Raw genomic sequence first — 23360 nt, forward strand, 5'->3', positions numbered from 1 at the left:
ACAAAAAATCCTATCTATTATATAGGGATAAGGTTTATATCTGTAGGTGGCAGCCATGATGGTACCAATCAAAGGTGGATGTAGTTTCGTACGTAGTCCCATGAGCCCCCTGGATCCGAGCTTGGTTGGTACCAATAGTGGATGATCGAGAACATTTTTGTATTGTTATCAATGTTGAATCTAATTAAGAACAGCTTTACCGGACTTTGACATAGTGTGTACAGAGCTCAAAAATATCTTGAACTATTTATTACATGAACAACATAATATATCTAAATAAGTATTAGGTGGGTAAATATGGACGGGTTACTAGCCTTAAGTTTGTATTAAATTGCATGACCAACTAAATAATACATGGAGATAAGCTATTATGAATATATAGGGGAAGGTTGCTATCATTGGACCACTTCGCTGCTAGAATTCATAGATTTAATGCCAAAAAATAAAACTATTTTGGGAAGTTTTAATTTTTGACATGTATCTATGAATTACCTTATTCACAATAAAAAAAAGTATAATAAATTTAGAGAAAAATCGTGAAAAGATTTTCATAAGCTGTTGCCTTCTTTGGGCCAGAGTCGTCTTCACTGGACCACAAAGTCGCCATCAATGAACTTAGGTAATTTAGACCAATGGTCCAATCAAGGAAACTTATGGAAATTAAGCGGAGCGTGCAGCGGGGCGGGGTCGCCCGTGTGCTCGCTATGCAGTTGCTATGCAGCGTCGACTCAGGACTAGGGTTGCCAACCGTACTATATAATATAGTACTGTACTATATTTTGGCCCAGCGTACTATATTCTATATGAAGCATATATAGTACGCAAAAGTACTATATTTTTGGGGTCCATGCCAGTGGCGAATTTACACTAGGGTCAAACCGCCAGGAGCGGCGTTTCGATAATGAAAAAAATTTCGCGCTCGCTCCGCTCGCGCTTTTATTCATATTTAACCTTCACTGTACATTTCATTACTTCGTTCTGACCTGCAAATATTGCAGTTACGTATAAATCCACCGTTGTTTGCAAACATTTGTATTTTTTCCATGATATATTAAATAACGACATTTCTTAAGGGGATTCTCTACTCCGATGAGCTTCGATTTGAATCCATTGGTATTATGAATATTACGATAGTTTCTAAAGCATATCATATTAACAGAATCGTCTTTAAACAAACTAGTATCCCATAATTAGGTACCTACTTCACAGCTCATTGATTCTGTGATATTTAGCATCAAAGTTGAACTATTTTAGGACCGAAACTGGTTCTTTGGTCAAAATTTTTGCCTTAATTAGTTTAAAATTAAAATCGCTTTTGCATTTTTATAAAAGTCTAGATTTCATTGAAGTAAAAATGTTTTTAAAACAATGTCAAATTTCATAAAAAATATAAGTACTTATAATTTGCGTATTTTTTTTTAAATATGGGTCTTGTAAAAAAAGTAAGTAGGTAACTATTGAAATTAAAAGAATATTAATAGGTACGTAAGTAAAAATTGCATACCTGTCAATAAATTTAGAAAGTGATAGAAGACTCAATATTGCATATTTTTCGAAATACGCCATATATATTGTTGGTGTTCAATAAAACATTTGGTACATTACATACAATAAACAACTAGTTATATATTACGCTAAGTAAAACATTCGACAACATGAAAGTTTGCTTTTTTAAAAAAGGCCAAATGTTAAGTTGGTAAATGTGAGCTTGGCAAATAAAACAATAAGTTGGGAAATGAACATTCGGTGGAATAAAATTGCGCGAAACGTGAGTGATATTCGGCCATACAACTTTCGACGATACTTAAATAAGAGAACCAATGCAACACAAAACTTGTCAAAAATCGATGAAAACCGAATGGAGCCCCTTAGAGTGGACAGAAAGAACGATCTCTACGACTTATTGGTTATCGATTATGTGTACCGTACTATATTTTATTTCGGTGTACTATATTTTTTAGATGGAATTTTCTAAAATACTATATTTTCCTAAAAAAAAGTTGGCAACCCTACTCAGGACACTTGTATGAGCTTCAATTGTTTGACATGCACGCCGCACGCCCTCCCCGCTGCACGCCCAATATAAGCGTGCACTCAGGCCTTATTACGGTCATTACACTAAAAGATACATCACTGGGCTTTATTTAAGGATTTAAGGTAATACATAACAAATCATTTGGATTGCAGAGTACTAAAGCCATTACAGTACGTATATAATTCACGATGGCGTCCGAATGTGAAAATTTTTACCATTATTCGCATGAGAATAGGAACCAAGGTCCGTGTATTAAAGAATGACACGATTTAAACTTTATGTTTTGTAACTTTATTCGATCCGGGGTTCGAACTCCGGCTTGTACCAATGAGTTTTTCGGAACTTATGTTCAAAATATTATTTGATATTTGCAAGTCGCTTTTAGGTGAAGGAAAACCGCGTGAGGAAACTTGACTAATTCCAATAAGGTCTAATTACCCTTTGGGTTGAAAGGTCAGATGGCAGTCGCTTTCGTAAATATTAGTGCCTACGCAAAATCTAGGGATTGTCAAAAGCAGACCCCAGGTTCCCATCATGAGCCGTGGCAAATTCCGGGATAAAGTAAGGAGGATGATGATTATTAAATATTCATTAGTTAGGGCCACATAGGTCGGCAAGCCTAAAATCGACCAAAGGTCTGAACGAGCATCGATTTTTTTTAGTCTTTGTTTGTTTTATACAGAGTTATATTATCTTTACTAAATAGAACGAAACGATCCCATTACGACGGATAACAAAGGCCTGTAACATATTAGTTGGCCATAAATAAGCGACAGCCCGCAAATGGACACATTTAATGTAATAGCTGGGGAGCCAACGGTGCTAAATGTGTAAAATAGGTACTTACTCATCGAAAGGTTAGGTTAGGTTAGAAAGGAAAAATGTTTTTGGCTAAACGCACTGAAGCTACCTTCTAGTATTTTATAATACACTGAATTTTAATAGCTATGTATCTTGAATTGAATGAATGCAAAAGACAATTTGGAGGGGAAGTATTCTAGCCTGAAATTCCAATTTGTTTGAACAAAAAGCCTGACCAAAAATGTAGGTAAGGTCAATACGGGTAAGTGTGTCATAAAGCAAAGTGTGTCAGGCCTCCACAATTGGCCTTGTTACTCATTGTCACAGGCTTTGCGAGTTCATACTTTTGCTACTTGCTACTCACGATTAGAGGTCGTCGTATTCAACTCTCAATAAACACTGATCATTGTTTAATACGGTCAAAGTAAAGGTCAGACAGACTTCCCCTCTATGACACACCCGTATTGACCTTATGTATTTTGTCAAGAGGGCGTTGTTATTCTGTAGAATGTGATAGTTTAGTATAGTACCTATACATACAAAATTAAACCACAAAACAAAATTTATTGAAAAAACCCCAACAATGTGGATCGATTTTCATAAAACATGGCTAAGAATACTCCCGAGTCCCGACTATTCAGCTTTAAAAAAAAAAAAAGAAATTTAAATCGGTCGAAAGCTACGACGCCACAGATAGACACACAGAAAGACACGTCAAACTTATAACATCCCGTCGTTTTTGCGTCTGGGGTTAAAAAATAGTGTGTGTGATTATAAATTTCTGGTCAGGTGCCGTAGCCGAATGGCATTTCTGCGACGCGAAACGAAAACGAAACGCCGCGAAAGGTAGTCTGGCTTTGTCGCGCCAATACGCAAGAGCGATAGAGATAGATATCTACGAGCGTTTCGGTTGTGCCATTCGGATACGTACCCAGTAGTGTAATAGTTATTTGTTATACAAGGGGGCAAAGTTGTATTTTAACGCCGAGTGTGGAATTGAAAAACGAGCAAGTGAATGGATTCTATAGTTGAACCACGAGCGAAGCGAGTGGTTCGAGAATAGAATCCTGAACTTGCGAGTTTTTTAACACACGAGAAGTAAAATACATTTGCACCCGAGTGTAACACAAAACTTTTCCCCTCACTATAGCGAGGAAACTACAACGCAAAAAATGCGTTTATCACTGCTTCCAGTAGTTCCACAGGTGGTAAATCATCTTTATTACCAGATTCACCTACTTTTATCAATTTTTAAGCAGTTAATTTGACTTTATTCAAGGTCAAATTACTTTACCCACTAGTGGATAAAATGCGTTTTTACCCGCTGGTATTAAAGGACAAAACACGTGTTTCCGAGCTAGTGAGGGGAAAAAAAATGTATAAATTCAACGCATTTTGTTAAGCAACATAATTATTGTTACAGTAGACTGTAGGTGACACTCCGGGTCCATTTAACTTCCTAAATGAGAAAGGGTACAAAGTAACTGTAAAAGTTTTACCAAGTTTTATACTTTGACGAAGGTTTGCGAAAGGCTCTATTAACTTTCTTTGTAGGTACAGACTAGTCTACTTAAACAAAAACATGCAATGAATTCTCAAAAAAGCCTACTACTTAAGTACCTCTCCGTTTTTCGTTCCGTCTCAGTGCCAAAACCTTACTATGGAATTAAGATAAAATACTGCCAGCATATTTAATGTACTGTATTGAACCCTATTTATTCAGTAGGTACCTATGATTAAGGACGAGCTAATGTCGTCCTAATCAGGGTAAGGGTGACAATGTTCTAGAGCAAGACAAGGATAGATTGCGGGTAGGATGACCAATTAATTACTAAGTAGGAATAACGTATTTATTTCGACTTATTGGCTTTAAGAAGCGCGTGTAAGAAGTAGGAAGGAAATAGGATTAGTTTTTGTAGGTGGCTTATTGTGTCTTAAAGATAAAAGAAAGGTGAGAGAGGAGGCATGAAAAGTTTGATTTAGTTTTTTTACAGAATCTATACGTAATTACTAAAGTAATAGGGGAGTGGGTGCTGCGCTGTGTTAGGTTCTTTTTAAACAACAAAAAGAGTGGGATGCCCAGGTAGGTTTGAAGCATTCAAAGCTCTTTATGCAGAGGGTAGACTCAATGGAGCAAAAAGCTAGGGAAACTAGGCAAAAGACAACTCCAAATTACAACGGGGGTGTTCACAGGCCATTACGGGGTCAAAGGAATTTTGGACAAGATGGGACACGCTGACAACACTGATTGTCGCATGTGTGGTAAACAGGGAGAGACCGTCAGAATATCTAATGTGTGAATGTCACGCCCTCGCCAGAAAAAGAATGAAAAACTTTGGAGCAGGTTGCCTGGTGCCAAAGGACTTCAGAGAGCTACCAATGAACCTCATCATCCGATACGTAGAGATGGTCGAGAAGGTCCTGAATAGTTGAAGGATCTTAGGATCGTAGGGGGTAATTGCACAAAATATCCCGATGGGTCGAAGTGTATCCGTCCTCCGCAAATTTAAGATAAGATACGATTCTTGTTATTCAGATCTGTTGGAAATGATGCTCATGTATTGCGCAGTAGCCCAATAAGAGTGTTTTTCTATAAGTGTGCGTGGGTTCAGGAAGCTGCGAAAGGCCAGTACAAACCGACTGGCGCGACATGTCTCCTTCCTTTCTAACTATATCTGTGCTTGCAGTGAATGTACAATCAACCAAGTGGAACCATAGGCCACTGTAGAACTATGTCATAGTAACGTTATAAATCAGATGGTAAGAAATCTCTTATTGCTTGTCATGGTTATAGAGTGGCCTAGGGTTCCAATTTGTTGACTGTACAATATACCACCGTAGCTAGCTGTAGTCATACCTCGGACACTGGCGATCAAATATATGAAAGAGGCGCGGCCCTAGCACACATCTAAGCTCGTGTAGGTGAACGCGTACCATGCTTGTATGAGTGAAATATGACGGGTCGACTGTTCGCGTTTTTGACAGGCTGTAACTGTGAGGTAACCGAGATGAGGTGAGTGGCACTTTCAGCGGGGAGCGGGAGTGGCCATACTGTACGATAGTACTCTTTATTATACTGTGCTGTAGTGGTGAGTTTGCTTTACACCCCTCCGATAAAATAATAATTGATGACCGCAGGTGGTCGGGTCTTTAACTATTCACACTTGCTGGCATTGAGTTCCATACACATCTGCTCGCACCTTTAGAACCAAACCGATCTAATGCTCAAACAAATCTCTATTGAGTTGTGTCGGTTTCGTTCTAAAGGTGCGTGCTCTTTGAGGCTTGCATGTTAGTACTTAACTGTTCACGTCCATATTTTTTGCGTGTACATAATACTATTAAGTACCAGTTAATGATAATACCAATACTGACTTTCAAATAATCTATAGCTGGTTTGACGCAACATCTCATGTACCGCTTGAGAACGAGGTAATGGGTGCTATATAGCAGTCCTTGGGTATCATTCTGTATTCTGTAGCTGAGTGTACATAATACCAACCCTAACCTTTAAATAATCCACAGCTGATTTGACGTAAGACGCTACATCAGCGTCGACGTTCATATACCGCTTGAGTACAAACAGAAGCACTGTGATGGATTTCCCTGGAGCTGGTGAAGTGGGTGCTTCATCGCAGTCCTTGGGTATCCTTCTGTATTCTGTAGGTAGGTGTACATAATACCAACTCTAACCTTCCAATAATGCACAGCTGGCTTGATATACGACGCGACATTAGCATCCACGTTCAATCGTTCATGTATCGCTTGAGAACGAAGTTCAGAAGCACTGTGATGGATTTCTCGGTGGCTTTAACGTTGAAATGGATGTGGCTCTGCGCGTCTCAGCCTGTGGCTGGGTGTTCATAATACCTACCTTCAAATAATCCACAGCTGGCTTGACGTACGACGCGACATCAGCATCCACGTTCATGTATCGCTTGAGAACGAAGTTCAGAAGCACTGTGATGGATTTCTCAGGGGCTTTAACATTGAAGTGGGTGCTTCGGGGCAGGCCCTGGGCGTCCAGGAAGCTGTTGATGATGTATTCAGCGGCGCCGATGTATCTGGAATGACAAGAGAGATAGCTGTATTTTTTCTGAGCTACTTGATAGTACAGCCTGGAAGAGAAAAAGTAGAAGTGGCAACCTCGTAGTGTCGTCCCGTTTTCGTATACACATCTTCTTCTTTACAATTGATTCTGACATCATGGGTTGAAGACCAGGTCCCTCACGTCTGTTCCTCGGCATTAATTTTAACGCATGGGTTTTTGGGCACACCATCTAAAGGTGCCTTCTCTACTTCAACTTTGCCCGTTTTATTCTCTCCAGGCTATCTGGCGGGCGATGTAAATATGACCTAACTAAGTATCAATCATTGATCAAAGGGACGGCATTAAAATCTTTTATTCGATGGACACACATGAAAATCTTGATTCGATGGACACACACTATCCTTCGGGAATCTGACGCTATAGGGAACTAAACCTTTTCTACCTATCTATTGCTGTCATTTACCTACTATCAAAATATTGAACAGAATTATGATCTGGTAGATATTACGAGTCGGATAACGTTTGTCCACAATGAAACCAACTTTATTTTCTTAACTATAACATTTAAACTAGGTATTATCAAAGACATATATAACTACGTATAGTTAATAAATAAGAAAAAAACGTCACCAAGGTCACTATCATTACACCTTTGGGGTACGCTCAGCGTTTCATTTTAATACAATCAAGCTAAGAATTTTGTCAAAACTGAAAAAGTTTTAAGTCTGTGTCATCAGTCTATGTACTGTGATTACACATTTTACTTCGACAGTAACTCTCTATAATACTCGATCCTCTTTGGTATTATCCATGACAGGTTCATTCGGAATGTGTCCACGTCGTTGCATCAGAGCCAGCCTGCGTTTCGATCGCCATGTAGCGTCAACGTCTGTCACATCGGCTAATATAAGCTGGCAGGGATGGATAGGATGACACTGATGAATTTGCGGTTGTTCCGCGAACTATTGGTAAAATCTCACTAAATTATTACGCCTGTGTAATGCAATGGAATGAAATGCCTATTCGATGAAATGTGCTTAAATACGTGGTCGAACAAAATGAGTTTGGATGAAATGTTTGACCAAATAGGCATGTCATAAACAAAATGAGAATTGGATTTATAAATTGCACGATTTGCGTACAGTTGTCATCAATTTTGCCTAGTTTTGAAAGCCTCGCCGGTCAGTACCAAGTATTTTAGACGACAATCTTCGATGGTATTGACGTTGGGCTACAAAAGACATAATGAATATACAGTTTACAAATCAGTAATATAAAACAACGTTCTTCCAAACAAGTATACGGTCCGCCTGATGTAAAGCGGTCACCGTAACCTAATTGCAACTCAAACAGTTCACATGCGCGTTGCCACCCCATTAGTACGCTGTGTTAATATAAAACTGTTCCATAGAACGTAACGTTTTCACGCGTAGTGCCATAGAACGCGCGTTTTCAAGCAAAAATTCTGTTCAACCAAGTTCAACCTATCGTAAACATTCTAAGTGCAAATAAATTATTTAAGCTTGCGACATTAGTTGAAGCACGAAATAAATTCCAAACTTCTCTATTTGAAACTGTTAACGGCGAAACTTATTTTAAAATACGGAGCGGTGTTGCCATGAACAACTTTCAGGAGTCAACTCGAAACTTTTGCTCTGCAACCCAAATAGACCTGAATTTTGAATTTAATATTGCGAGCAAGGTTGAGTTGTGATGACATAGTGTATAGATAAATATAAATATAAGAAATAAAGATAAATTCTGACCATGCAGAAATAAATGACACACGCAATGTTGCGGAATTTTAAGAGGATAAAATGTTTTAAAGTTGCCACATTTTTTTTGTCGGACTGTATAAAAAAAAATCATTTATTTCGGACAATTAAAATCCATATCATATTACATTAAATTAAAATTTACAATATATAAGTATAGTCCATCTAAGCTAATTCTGCAGTGAGAGTGAAAGCTTTATTTTGAACGTTTTAATAATATCCCAGTCATTTGACATTTAATAACGACACTCTTACGTTCTGTGCTATCGAACTCAGTGCAGTTCGCTTGGACCGATTCTAAAACATTTTCAGTTGAGCGCTTCACTTTACATTTCAAATCCGAGTTGTAGTCGGTTCGTTTGAAGCTATCAACTTATATATTATTTGGTAAGGATGTGGTACCAAAAATGGTGCCAAGACAGCGATGTGAGTCACACCGCTGCGTACCAATGCTAAAGCGTTCTGTCTGATGCGATCAACTGATAATCGCGCGCGCTATCCGACCTCATCAACCCGTAGCGTTGTATGCACATATAACGGAAATATCCAGTCAAAGTTATACGGAAAGCCTTATCCTTACTTTTGACATCTTTGCTCGAAGCTGTAATCCCAACAAATCTCTGTGTAGGTTTCTATGTAAGGATTACAGTTTCGAACAACCCGATCAGCGCTACCCGTAAGTAACAGAGATGAATAATGTAACAGAGCAGGAAATACCGATTTACAGGTAAAACCATACCGAACCTCAAGTTTGATACTGAAATGTGTGTGCGAAACTTACTTCATGTGCCTGTTGGTTATACTGGAATATTAGAGCAATGCGTAGAACTAGAAAGTAAGTTACTGTGCACGCTTGTGTAAGCAAATACAGTAGAAGGTATGTAAGCCTAATTCAGCAGTTCTCAAAAAGTTTGTACATAGCCACGTTAGCAATTTTTAATTGATCCTATTTTGTTACCAACATTTAGTGATATAAGTCGACTTTCGTAAGATATAATACATACAGGATAATTGTTATAATTAAAAAAAATATAGATACTAGAGAACCTTAATGACCAACTAAAACTTAGTAAAATCTCAATTCCGCATCTAAGTACCTTTCCGTGATCCAAATTGTAAACTTGTTTTGCATAGCGACTTGCGCGTTATCGGCTACTGATGTGCCGACGGAAAGTTTCCAAAATTCTGAAATTTTCACATAGGAAAACTTCGGAAACTTTCCATACTTTGTATGGACAATTGTATGGATGGAAACTTTCCATTTCATAAATTTAAATTCCCTTTATTTTTCGTGAAAATTTCGTGAATTTTTCAAAAAATTTAAGATTTTTTTGGAAAGTTTCCGCAACTTGCACATCACTATTATCGACTCATCGCCGGCGCCGCCCGCTTTGCGCGCGGCCAGTTAGAATAAGCATTATTTTGTATAACTACCTCTTTTAGTTAAGTCATTAAGTTTCTTTGTGCGCTCTAAACTACATTTATATATTGTTGTGTATTAATCTCGTTAAGTGAATTGTATGTAATTCTTATGAGATTAAGTAAATGATCTTAAACCTAATTCATGAAATAAATCTTGGTAACAAAAAAGGAACAAAAAAACAAATTTAACTTTTTCATTAATTTTTGTACAAACTTTTCGAGAAGTGCTGAATTAATACTTATTAGATAACATAGTTTTTACATAGTATATACAACGGTTCCATAAAATAGACTGTACCTCTGATAGACCTCAGGTTTGGCGATCTGCATCACCAGATCTGTCAAGTATCTGGCGGCCGCCTTGATCCAGTGCCTCCTGAAGGAGTGGTTCTCGAAGCTCTTCATCATCAGCTCGAAGCTCAGGTTACCGTCGGGGCCGGTGAAGGCTTTTAGGGCCCGCTTCAGGCCGGATTTCTCCCAGATTACCTGGAAAATTGATAGGATTTATGTCAAAACTTGAAGTAATAAATATTGAATTGGGTAATATAATAGGAATTTGAACAAATTAACGGACACATCCGCGCCAGTTATGGTAGTACCTATAGTTGATCGATCGATTGAAACGGTTTAAGTCAGCGAAATTTCTAGCTACAGGTCCCATTGACTGTTGTCCCAATGAAAATTTCGCTGACTATGGTTGAAGTCTTTGAATCTCAGTTGGCAAAGCGTTGGGTTATCGATACAGAACTTGATTTAGATAGAAGAAACAAGTTCATCTTTTTAAACATGTCTTAGGCCCTTAGGTGTTTATAATTTTTGTGTTGTTGTAATTAAATATCACGTATTAACGAGGCATTTTTCTATGTTTTTGTTGACTTCAACTTACAAAAATGGACGTCTGAAAGCTGCAAGCTGCGAGTAAAAACGGACAACTCAGTGGATTTTAACGAGTTCATTTGACACGCTAAGTTAGTTAAATACGTTTGCTTGATCTATGGTATATATATGACATCTGTGGGTAATGGGTATCGATCAGCACGGGAAGCATAAGGATAAGACAACCGTCACTCTCACACTGACATACATGCCAAAGCGTGACGGATGCTTTATCCACGCGGACAAATGATAAAATTGGAATCATAATACGCCGGCTGGAGGCTTTTTATATCTTACCTGAGACATACATTTTAATTATATTTTGTGTCAAAATACTTCATAGAAATTCATCCGTGCCCAGAAAAGGATGACAGATAGACAGATGGACAGCATCAAAGTTTCTGGTTTTTAGCAAAAAAAAAAGACAAATTAACTTACTTTTCCCAGCTCAGACTCAGTGAAGAGGTCCCAATATAGATGCAGTTTCTCCAAGAATGGCGGCAAGAAGTCAGCATGGTCCTTGTGGCCGTCGGCTAGCTCCTTGTTGTCCTGGTTCGATAGGGAGTTCAGGGTGTTCATTACCACCTGAAATAGAAATAAAATATTAACACCATAGCCACCATAGGCTACCAGTAGGCCTACTTGACTGCCGCGAGAGTATGTCGCCGCGAGATAGAGGACCCATCTTCTTCTAACTGTATTAATGACATAAGGACAGGTAGTCTATCTCGCGGCAATTATGTGCTAACCCTGTAGGCGCACTCTAGTAGTGGTGGCCGAGTTGATATGAATGACCGGGGGCTTTCCACCTGGAGGTCGCGGGTTCTGTCTCAAACCACAAACCAATGAGTTTTTCGGAACTTGCCACTAGCTTTTCGGTGAAGGAAAACATGGTGAAGGATTTCAAGGTTGTTGTGAAGTCCCCAATCCGCATTGGGCTAACGTGTGGACTATAGCCCGAGCCCTCTGCCTGTACCCAGCAGTGAGACGTATATTTATTTATTTATATGAGCCCAGAGTGTCCCACTGCTGGGCAAAGGCCTCCCTCTTCCCTTTCCTCGTATGCCGGTCCTGACTCGTTTCCCACCAGTTTTCATCAAATCAAAGAGACGTATATAGGCTCAATTATTTATTTAGGTACTATAGCTACCAAAATCAGGCATGACTAAATACAAAATGAGCTGTGACAGACGGATGGACAGACAGACGCCCGAGTAAATCTATAAGGGTTGGGTATTTAGTCGATCGATAAAATATTTTAAACACTAAAAGGTACCAATGTTTTGTTAAAAATTAACTTAAGCTTAATCAAAGCTGAAATAGGGTACCAAGTCATCACAAATATCGTAGCCTAGGCTCTTTCTATAGCTTTTCCGTTTACACAGCAGAGTTAATGATAATTGATAACTTCTTCTTCTTTCATTGCCATGCCCTAACGGACGTCGGCGACCACCTTTGCCATTTCTATTCTGTTCTTTGCCATTCTTGCCAGTATGGCTGTCGTTATCATTGATAACGATATGAGTATAAGCGTTGCGACGTTGGAAACTGTTGAAATCACTTATGTTTCAGGATATTTCATTCAGTCTTTCTCTCATTCTCATGCTCACCGGAAGCAGCGACGCCACATTCTTATTGCCAAGCAGACCTGACGCCATGCCCAGGATGCTATCGAGGTTCAAGTCAGGTTTCTCATCAGTACTCTGCCTTTTCTGCAGCTGCTTGGGTTCAGAGTTGGAGTTCATTTGCGCAAACATGGAGATCATTGAGCCGATCATGGCTGGATCAATCTTGCCGTCTTGCCCACCAAGTAGGCTTCCGATTCCTGGAAAGAAAAAGTTCAAATGAAGGAAAGAATCAACCTGGTCGAAGGAAGTCAAAAGGAAGGCAGAACCGGCGCACATGGAAGATGCTTCACCGATAAAAGAAAAGCCTAACTCTTAAATGAATGATGATGGAGAAAAAGTAATTTTATTGTAAAAAAAAATATTTGTTTTTTATCATGCAGAAACGTCTGCGAGCGATATTATATATTTTTATGGCCAAATGGCCCCGGCAAGGCCAAAGGTCGCAGGGTCGAGTCCTGCCGGAGGTGTGAATTTTTTCATTTTTCCTTTAATTTAAAAATATGTCATTTTATTGCACTTTTGAATGATACAGAATGTAAAGGAACGTTCAATCGAAAGACTTTGTAAGACATGTGTGTAAGGTCTGAGGCAGGCGTGCAGCGTGCATGTCAAACAATAGGCTACTAGACTCATCGAATTTGGCACAATAAATGATTGTCTTCTGTAGTATTTGACATAAAAAATCAATATTTATAGGTTTTGGGTATTAAAAGTGTATGACTACGTATTTTCGATTAAATATGTGTGTCATTTATTTATTTATTTTGGCCAACGAAAACGTTGTAAGCGATGTAGTGATGTCATCGAATTCGAAACTTACTGCAGGTCAAAACAATCACTGACATAATATTGAACTTTATGCCTTCATACCATAGACCTCATACTTAAAAAGTCAGAAAATGTTGTTTTCGAGTAAAATTACCTGTGCACAGATAATCTATAGATTAACATGACTGAGTTGTTTTCGCCTGATTACGTAAAAGTACGAGTATACTTTAAAAATATTTTTTTGGCGAATTTAACTAAAAGCAACCGGGGTAAGAATTTTTGTATTTAGGGTTATCTGGGTTAGGTATTTCGTTACATTTTTAGAACGAGTCCAAATCGTTTCCACTGGACTCACAAACTTTTCTAGTTGTAACCGAGGCAGCTTTGCTTTACTGCGAAACTTATAAGCGTCTTTCTCGATTGTTATACAGCCCTGGGGGGTTGCTATTCAGTTTAGATTGAGAAAGAGGGAGGGAGCTATGTAACTGCTATAGCTGTGTCCCTTTCCTCAAACCTAAATGGAACGTCTTTCAGACTCTTTGGTACTTCATGGTAACCCCTCCTGTTTATTGTGCTATCTTATACCAATAGGAGAGAAAGGTCGTAAGTACTGTATTTTTCTATTATACATATTTCCTTTTGTATGTAATATTGGTTTAAAGTTTATTGTATGTAGTTGGTCTGACCATAGAGGAATGAGTAAGGGAAGAGATGTAACTCAATACATCAGTAAATGCGAGTTATTTGTATAGGCATAGTTAAGTGCCATCTAGCGACAATCACTGCTACTTGTCAATAAATGTCGCCACGAACGAAAAATCCAATGATCACCAATTTCTAGCTAATATTACAATAGTATTAATCAGTATTCTGTTTTCAATTCCTTCTGCTTGTAATATAAGTTGTAAACTGTTCTAATATTAAATGTTTGGCAGACGAGACACTGTGACAACTAGTATCGAGTAGTGGTACTGATAATTCACGCTATTTGACGCGTGATTGTCGCTAGATCACTTAACTATGCCTATACAAGGTGCTCGCGAGGAACCCGCATAACTTGAACCACGCGTTCCTGAGGCCAAAAGAAAGAAAAAATGTTATATGAATTTTAAAATTTTTCGCAAAAAAATTTTTTTTGTTTTATTTTCAACTTTTTTGGACGTATTTTCACATAAAAAGCAATTTTTATGCATAAAGTTGGCAATTAAAATGAGTTCCTTAATAAATTTTTCTAAAAACCAATTTTTTGGAAGTTTTTCTTGTCACATTTTGACATCTATCAATGACTACTGTGAGACTATGCTCCACAATTGCGCATCAGCGCCGTTAAGAAGACCTTTTCTACTGAGTAACAATACCGAAATATTTTTTTTTAATTGGCAATGCTGGCAAATCTGAAACTAGACGAAATCTAGAAAAGTTTATATGACATTTTAGTCTTAAAATGTGACCAAGAATATGCCGTTAAAGTTATATGGGTTCCTCGCGAGCACCTTGTATAAATAACTCGCATTTAGTGATGTATTGAGTTACAACTCTTCCCATACTTATTCCTCCATGGTCTGGATTGATTGTACCCCTTCGCGTAGTTAGTCTTAGGAAAGCGCTTTGAGGTCACTGTGGGACCTATAAATTATACAGGGTGGTTCAGGAGAGGGGAGCAGGGTCAAGCCAGTATATTCAAGTTATACTTATATAAGGAACTATTTCAATTTCGCATTTGTGAGATTAAAGTAGGAATTTCGATTTTTAGGATTCCGTACCTCAAAAAGGAAAAACGGAACGCATCACGTGTGTCTGTCAGTACGTCGTCACAGCCAATTTTCTCCGAAACTACCGAACCGATTAACTTGAAATTAGGCACACATATGTAAACCTGTGATCCAAAAACGGACATGTCATTTAAATTAAGAAAATTCAACTATATACTTTTGGGGCTAAAAGTGAAAATTTCGACGAAGAGTTCGAAACGTCGGGATGTATTTTAAATTCATTATACGCGATTTAATCCGTTTCCATAGTTTTATTTCATGAAAATTTTAAATCAAAGTTTCTAGAACTATATTGTGTTACATATCAAGTGATAGAACTTTTTATAAGTATTTCAAGTATATTTTTTTAATAATTTTGAGTTAAGTTATTTAAGAAAATAGGCAAAAAATGACCATTCCCCCCACTTATCTCCGAAACTACTAAGCGTAAAATTTTCAAAAAAATACACGAGATATTATTTAATCTATAATCTATACATATACAGGAAAACATGTAAGCGTAAGTCGGATTTAAAAGGAAAAAAAAATACGAATTTCACTCACTGCTCTGCAAGGAGTTACCAAATCTCTTGAAATTGTGTGAGCGCGTTTGAATATTACATATAAACTCATTTCTGTTTCGTTGTGTTTAAAATATCGATTATTCGCAAAAATGACTTAAGTTCCTACTCAAAAGGAGGCGATTAAGCCCAACTTGTAGTGTACGGAACCCTTGCAACGCGAGTACAACTCGCACTTGGCCGGTTTTTGCGATAGATATAGTATTTACAGATCTTAGTCAAAAATATAGTTTCATCTATAGGTATAGACTTAAATAAATCATGCAAATTTAATTTTTTTAGCTTACTCGGCTAATACGATAGTACTCTTTATTATATTTTAACGATTCGGACTAGGGTTGTAAATAGAAAAAAAACCAAATGTTTTTTTTCAGAATTATGAAAAAAAAACATGAAAAAAAACCGAGCACCATGGTTTTTTTTCTAAATATGGTTTTTTTTCAGATGAACAAATAATACGACAATAACGGTTTTTCGTGAGTTGTAACGTGTTTCGAATAACAATAACGTACATTTTAATTCAATTAACATTCAGTATACAAACGTTTATTGGGGAATCCCCGATGCTGCGTGTAGCGTGGAGAGGCGGTGGTGTTGCAAACAGTAAATAGTGATAACTACCAACTACAGATTTCATAAATGTTACTTTTATAAGACCAGAAATTAAAGTTATTTGACTAAATTCGTTTAATAGGTAACATTAAGAGGGCATTCAACGAAAACGTCGTAATAATGTAAAATTGATAGTTTTAGTCGGCAAAATGCTACACTTTCCGTCATCTAAAAGACTTATTAAGTTCAGGATTCGATTAGGACATCTTCTTAACTTACATGTTGTGAGACTGGATTTTTAAAAACTAACTCACTTAATTAATTATGATTTTTTTTCTGGTGCATGTTTAGGAAAACCCGCGAAAAGTGCTGACTTAGTCCGTCTAATTTGTAAAATTTGGATAGTTTTGAATGTTTCAAGTGGTAAATTTGTATTATGTATATCCTGTACTACAATCTTTTGAGACTACTTCTTTGTTATAAGGCTTTAGAATAGAGTAAATGAGGATATGATGAATCCAATTTGTTTCAGAAATCACCTCAGATTAAGTGTCAATTTCTTCGAAAACTTACGTGTTTTTGAAGTAGTTTTAATATAAAAATAATCTGCAACGCTTACTTAAACAGATTTTATGCAAAAGTTTTCTATTAATTGCAATTTAATATTTTTGACGATTTTTTAAAAATGCCTCCTTATTACCGGTTACGCGCGCTTGCGATGTCAGTACCGCGGCAGAGCTTGTAGAGGCAGGACGTATGTTAGTCCGCTCCGCACGCGGCTCGACGATCGCGAAGTTATTTTGTCATTGTGTGCGGCACCCGCCGTGTCCAAAACCGCACTTGTGTGCGTGTTTGGCTGTACTGTTGCATGTATACTGCGACCGAAAACTTTGATCCTTGGGTTGACGACTTTGGTAACTAACTAATTAACTTGACTAATATTTTTAGTAAGTATTATTTATTATTGAATATCATTTTAGGTTACTGACTCGTCTCAACAAAATCTTTGACAATAGATGGTACTCAGGATCTGATGATGAAGTCAGATGGTAGTCATGAGCTCTCATCAACCAGGTCTTGAAACCATTTCGTGTTTGGGCTCGTTTGATTTGCCTCAACAAGATCTTTGACAAGAGGTGATGGTACCCAGGATCTGATGATGAAGCCGGAAGGTAGTCAACAGAATTCATCAACCAGGTCTTGAAACCATTCCGTGTTTGGGCTCGTTTGGTTCGTCTCAACAAGATCTTTGACAAGAGATGGTACCCAGGATCTGATGATGAAGCTGGAAGGTAGTCAAGAGAATTCATCAACCAGGTCTTGAAACCACTCCGTGTTTGGGCTCGTTTGGTTCGTCTCAACAAGATCTTTGACAAGAGATGATACCCAGGATCTGATGGTGAAGCCGGAAGGTAGTCAAGAGTATTCAACAACCAAGTCTTGAAACTCTTCTGTGTTTGGGCTTGTTTGATTCGTCTCAACAAGATCTTTGACAAGAGATGGTACCCAGGATCTGATGATGAAGCTGGAAGCTAGTCAAGAGTATTCCACGACCAGGTCTTGAAACCACTTCTTGTTTGGGTTCGTTTGATTCGTCTCAACAAGATCTTTGACAAGAGATGGTAATCACTCTTTTATACTCTGGCGCATCCACTGTCTCAGTGTGTCAACAGTCAACTAAAGCAAGTAGGCGTAGCGTAGAGTTGTATGTCCTTACAAAAAACTAATACATAGATGTGGACCTTCCTGCTCCATGCAATTAAAACAACATAATATTTAAAAACCGGCCGAGAGCGTGTCGGGCCACGCTCAGTGCCTGCACTGAGCGTGGCCCGACACGCTCTCAGCCGGTAGATAGCCGCTCGGGTCTTCCGTAGTTTTCCATATTTTTAAAAAACTACAGAACCTATCAAGTTCAAAACAGTTTTCCTAGAAAGTTTATAAAGTTCTACTTTTGTGATTTTTAAATATTTTTTAAATATATTGTTAAAAAGTTAGAGGGGAAGGGGGACACTTTTTTTTCCTTTAGGAGCGATTATTCCCGAAAATATTAATATTATCAAAAAACGATTTCAGTAATTCATTTTTAAATACCTATCCAGCAATAAATCACACGTTAGGGTTGAAATGAAAAAAAAAATCACGCCCTACTTTACGTGTAGGGGGGTGGGTACCCTAATAAAACATTGTTTCCACTTTTTATTTTTGCACTTTGTCGGCGTGACTGATATACATATTGGTACCAAATTTCAGCTCTCAGTTCTAACGGTCACTGAGATTATCCGCGGACGGACGGACGGACGGAGGGACAGACAGACAGACATGGCGAAACTATAAGGGTTCCTAGTTGACTACGAAACCCTAAAAACACATTTTAAATATAAAAAAAACTACTTAAAATTAAAGAAAACCGATCTTAGTTCCATTATATATATTATGTACCTAGAAAACATCATCATCTTCCTTGCGTTATCCCGGCATTTGCCACGGCTCATGGGAGCCTGCGGTCCGCTTTGACAACTAATCCCAAGATTTGGCGTAGGCACTAGTTTTTACGAAAGCGACTGCCATCTGACCTTTCAACCCAAAGGGTAAACTAGACCTTATTGGAATAAGTCCGGTTTCCTCACGATGTTTTCCTTCACCGAAAAGAACCTAGAAAACATATATCATAGGCAAAATGAAATAAAACTAAGAAAACGGATTATATTCATTATACGCGAAATAATCTGATTCCATAAATTTATTTCATGAGTAACTATCGCGGTGACAGAAGACAATATTATATACACAATTTATTATATTATAAAAGGTTTTTTAAATTATTTCTTCCAAGGCTACACACGTTTTAATAGAAAAAACTGTGATAACTTTAATAATTAAACTAAAAGGTCAAGTATTTATGCACGAAATCATGTATGCAAATATGTAATTTATATGGCGGTGTTTTTACGCAAGTATCAATAATGGTTAGTCCGCAACGCTACTGACGGCGTGGCGGTACCGACCATGAATGCTATCCCTTTCGCTCTAGCCGCACGTAAGGTTGGTTCGAAGAGGATCGCACGCTATGTCTGTACCGCAGGCTACAATCGTTATGCTTCTGGTTATAGTGTGCGTCTGCACACAGGCGCACGCCAGCGCCGCCGGCGTCGAAATTCGAGCAAGCAGATTTTTTGAAAGCGCTCTTAAGTCTAAAAAACCGTATAAAAGTATTAACTACTTTGCAAATTTTGAGATTTCATACTTTAGAAAAAAAAACATACTCCAGAAAAAAAACTGTTTTTTTTTTCACGGTTTTTTTTCATGTTTTTTTTCAAGCCAGAAAAAAAACCGTTTTTTTGCAACCCTAATTCGGACACGACGCACTATGTAAGATTTGATAGGGTAACCGTACGGGCGCGAGAAAAGTTCTTCGTTCAGCGGAAAATACGGCAAGCTATAGAAATTAGTCGTCATCCCAATTTCAATCGTGACAGTGGCTGGTCGGTGCCACCTAGTTGGAAAACAGTTCTAGGCACTACGTCGGTCCCCGGTGTAAACGCACCCTTAACAAGTGACGTAATTAATAAGTGTTGTGTGCAATCCTGCTTTTGACAAAAGTAACATAGTGGGTAGCTCCGATCTCGCCACGGTGACGTCGCCCGCGCCGCCGACCCCCCCTGCGCCCGTCCTCAGCAGCCGCGCGCACCGAGTAAGCGCCCGCAGTATGCGTCGCGCTCTCGACATGTAAAGGCGGTGTCGCTACTCTTGAGAAAGGTTCTCGAAATTGAACCGAAACATGTCGAACGCTATATCGACTTAATACGTGAGTAACCCGCTTAAAATATTTTTAAATATGTATGAGTCTCACGGGAGTTTTATAGTTAAAACTCTTTATTATACTGTGCTAATACTAACTACTTAACTAAACCTACTTACATTATTAAAATGTTCGGTGGTACTAACGTACTATAAAAACATTTCTGAACTAGACAACAAAATAGATATTATCAGAACTATTTTGCTTAGTTATCATGAAGTCTTGTACATGTAGGATTGTTTTGACTAATAAATTAATATTTTTTTAAATAGGGTGATTCTTAAATGTGAAAAGTTTTCTATTACCTACTACCTGTCTACTCGTTTGCCTCCTATCCCATAAAAAAAAAAAACTACCCTATGTATTATTTGTACTACCCATAAAATTTACTATAAAATCTACAAATATAAGAGTAGCAATTAAAATGCCAGAACCTAAAGTAAAAATAACTTAATTTTGTGTAAGTGCCACATAAATGTACCTAATTGCCATCGATTACTAAATAAGAAAAATTGGTTCCTGATTACCGATTTTTCAACCGTGTATTATAGTTATTATACATATTAAGCTAAATTGGCAATGATATTTACATCATCGTCGGAGCTGTCGGAGCAAATATAATTTTAAACGTCATGAGTCATAGTATATATATATGTAGTATTTGTCTATATTTTTGCCTATGCATATGCATGTTTATTTTTCATCAAAAAGTGAACAAATATTTTATCAAAACAGCGTGTATATTTTCCTTTTCTGTGCATTGCGTTTTTAAATGGAACGGAATGTAATCACACAAACTCGCGATATTAGTTCGAAAAGTGTCAACAATTTTTTCCATAGGGAAAACATGCAGAACTGTAAAAAGCTAGACTGTTTGCCTGTTTCGTGGGATAGACTTAGTTATGTAGCAGAGTGGATAGTGACTTTAAATTAAAACTAGATGTGTTGGAACTTTGTCACTTATCATAAAGACGAAATTTGCTTGAATCTTTATATGAATAAACTGACCAAGCGTCTTTAACCCCTGGAACGCCGTTGTCAAAAAAATTTATAAGTACTGAATTAATAACTACCTGTTTTTAACCCCCGACGCAAAAACGAAGGGGTGTTATAAGTTTGACGTGTCTGTCTGTCTGTCTGTCTGTCCGTCTGTCTGTCTGTCTGTCTGTCTGTCTGTCTGTCTGTCTGTCTGTCTGTCTGTTTGTCTATCTGTGTGTGTGTCTGTCTGTGGTACCGTAGCTCCCGAACGGATGAACCGATTTTGATTTAGTTTTTTTTGTTTGAAAGCTGAGTTAGTCGGGAGTGTTCTTAGCCATGTTTCATGAAAATCGGTCCACTATGTCACGGTCGGGGGTTTTTTCAAAATTTTAATTTTTAATTTCTTCTTCTTGTAACATAAGTTGTAAACTGTTTTAATGTTACATTTTTGGCAGACGCAACGCTGTTGGTGTCGAGTAGTGGTTCTGATAATTTACGCACCTAGTGTCGAGTAGTGGTTCTGATAATTTACGCTATTTGACGCGTGATTGGCGCTAGATGTCACTACAAATAACTTGCATTTACTGATGTATAGAATTACAACTCTTCCTTTCTTATTTCTCCATGGCGATGAGCTATTGACGATAGAAACGAACATAACCACAAAATTAAAATTTTGAAAAAACCCCCGACTGTGACATGGTAGACCGATTTTCATGAAACATGGCTAAGAACACTCCCGACTTACTTAGCTTTCAGACAGAAAAAACTAAATCTAAATCGGTTCATCCGTTCGGGAGCTACGATGCCACAGACAGACACACACACAGACAGACAGACACGTCAAACTAACTATAACACCCCGTCGTTTTTGCGTCGGGGGTTAAAAAGACAGTCGCTAAGTAACCATTCAGGCTGTTCACTTTCTCCATACAATTAATGCCATTTTCCGTAGCTAGAAAGATTAACGGCTCAGCCACGACATTGGTCTAAGCGCGACAGCGCGAGCCGCCATACATTGATGGGACTTTTCATTCGCACGTATGGCTGCCGCTCGCCGCTGCCGCGCTTAGACCAATGTCGTGGCTGGGCCGTAACTCCTGTGGGATATTTTATCACAGTGACATTGACAATTGATCAATTGACACTCAACTGACTTCTGTACCTAATTATTTCTGGGTTGATTGATGCAAGCGCGGATCCAGCATCGTGCCCAGGGGGGGTCACGTGGTAAAGGCCCAGGCCCCGGGTGGGGGTCACGTGGTCTATTTGTATGGCCAACCTAGGCTCCGGGGGGGGTCATGACCCCCATGACCGGATTGGATCCGCGCATGGATTGATGAGTAAAATTGTTACTCAGCGTTAATATTTCCTTGTTTTAAACAGGCAATGAACGGCGAAGTGTTACGCCGTGTCTTGCGTGGGCGACGGTCGCGCGACGGCGATGCGACGCATACGAAATCAAATCTTATCGATATGGAAGTATGAGACGCGACGGCGACGGTCGCGCGACGGTCGCCCACGCAAGACACGGCGTTATTGTCGGGCGTCAATGAGGAGGCACACTGACATTTTATCCCCCAGGCGGCGCCTGTGCAAGTGTCTAAGCATGTCACTGTCATTCATATGTGGAAGAGAGAAAAAACATATCATCTTCTCGCTCTCACGTATGGACTAATGGGGTGGCACCATCTGTCACCTTTGAGTGTGCCTCCTCATTGTTATTATTGTGAAATTCCCGTCAACTTTGTAGCCACACTTTTAATACAACTCTCTTAATATAATTCGTAAGTTCACAGGATAATTGTTATAATTAAGAAAATATAGATAGAGAACTTTAAATAAAACTTAAAATCTCAATTCATCAACAAAATCTTGGTAACAAAATAGCAAACTAAATTTTTGTAGGACGGGAATTAAATGGTAGCCACACTCTAACTCTCTAAGTTCATGACCCGTAAGTCTTAAATTAGGTTAAAATCTAATTTAGAACAATTTAGAACTGCAGGGTTCCAAAGTAAACAAGTCTGATAAGTGATGACTTTACGGAACTTCTGTCTAATTGAAGATGTGCCTAAGTAAATAATTGTTAGGATTCAGAGAGATTCCGACCATCTAGAGAACCACATAACATTTTAAACAGTAAGTTTGTCTACGCATTTTTGATTTAGTATGTGCATCTGCATATTGAAGAAGAAATCGCTTTTAGATCCTAACATATTTATATACATAGAGAAAACATCCATGAACAAATTTAATATGTGTGTTCACCACACAAATAAATGCCCTTATCGGGGTTTGAACCCAGGACCGTCGGCTTAGTAGACAGAGTCGCTACCG

At 38.3% G+C, this 23360-nt stretch overlaps 1 protein-coding gene across 1 annotated transcript in view; it reads right to left on the bottom strand.

Annotated features, from left to right (window-relative positions):
* Positions 1-23360, bottom strand: part of LOC125238408 — a 51761-nt gene that overhangs the window by 8376 nt on the left and 20025 nt on the right. Inside the window, exons 3-6 of the mRNA XM_048145734.1 lie at positions 12571-12785; positions 11399-11545; positions 10383-10570; positions 6711-6900 (exon numbers count right to left, since the gene is read on the bottom strand). Of these exons, the coding sequence (XP_048001691.1) occupies positions 6711-6900; positions 10383-10570; positions 11399-11545; positions 12571-12785 (740 nt within the window). The remainder of the gene's footprint in view (positions 1-6710; positions 6901-10382; positions 10571-11398; positions 11546-12570; positions 12786-23360) is intronic.

This window comes from Leguminivora glycinivorella, chromosome 23, assembly GCF_023078275.1.
Source record: "Leguminivora glycinivorella isolate SPB_JAAS2020 chromosome 23, LegGlyc_1.1, whole genome shotgun sequence".
Taxonomy (NCBI): Eukaryota; Metazoa; Arthropoda; class Insecta; order Lepidoptera; family Tortricidae; genus Leguminivora; species Leguminivora glycinivorella.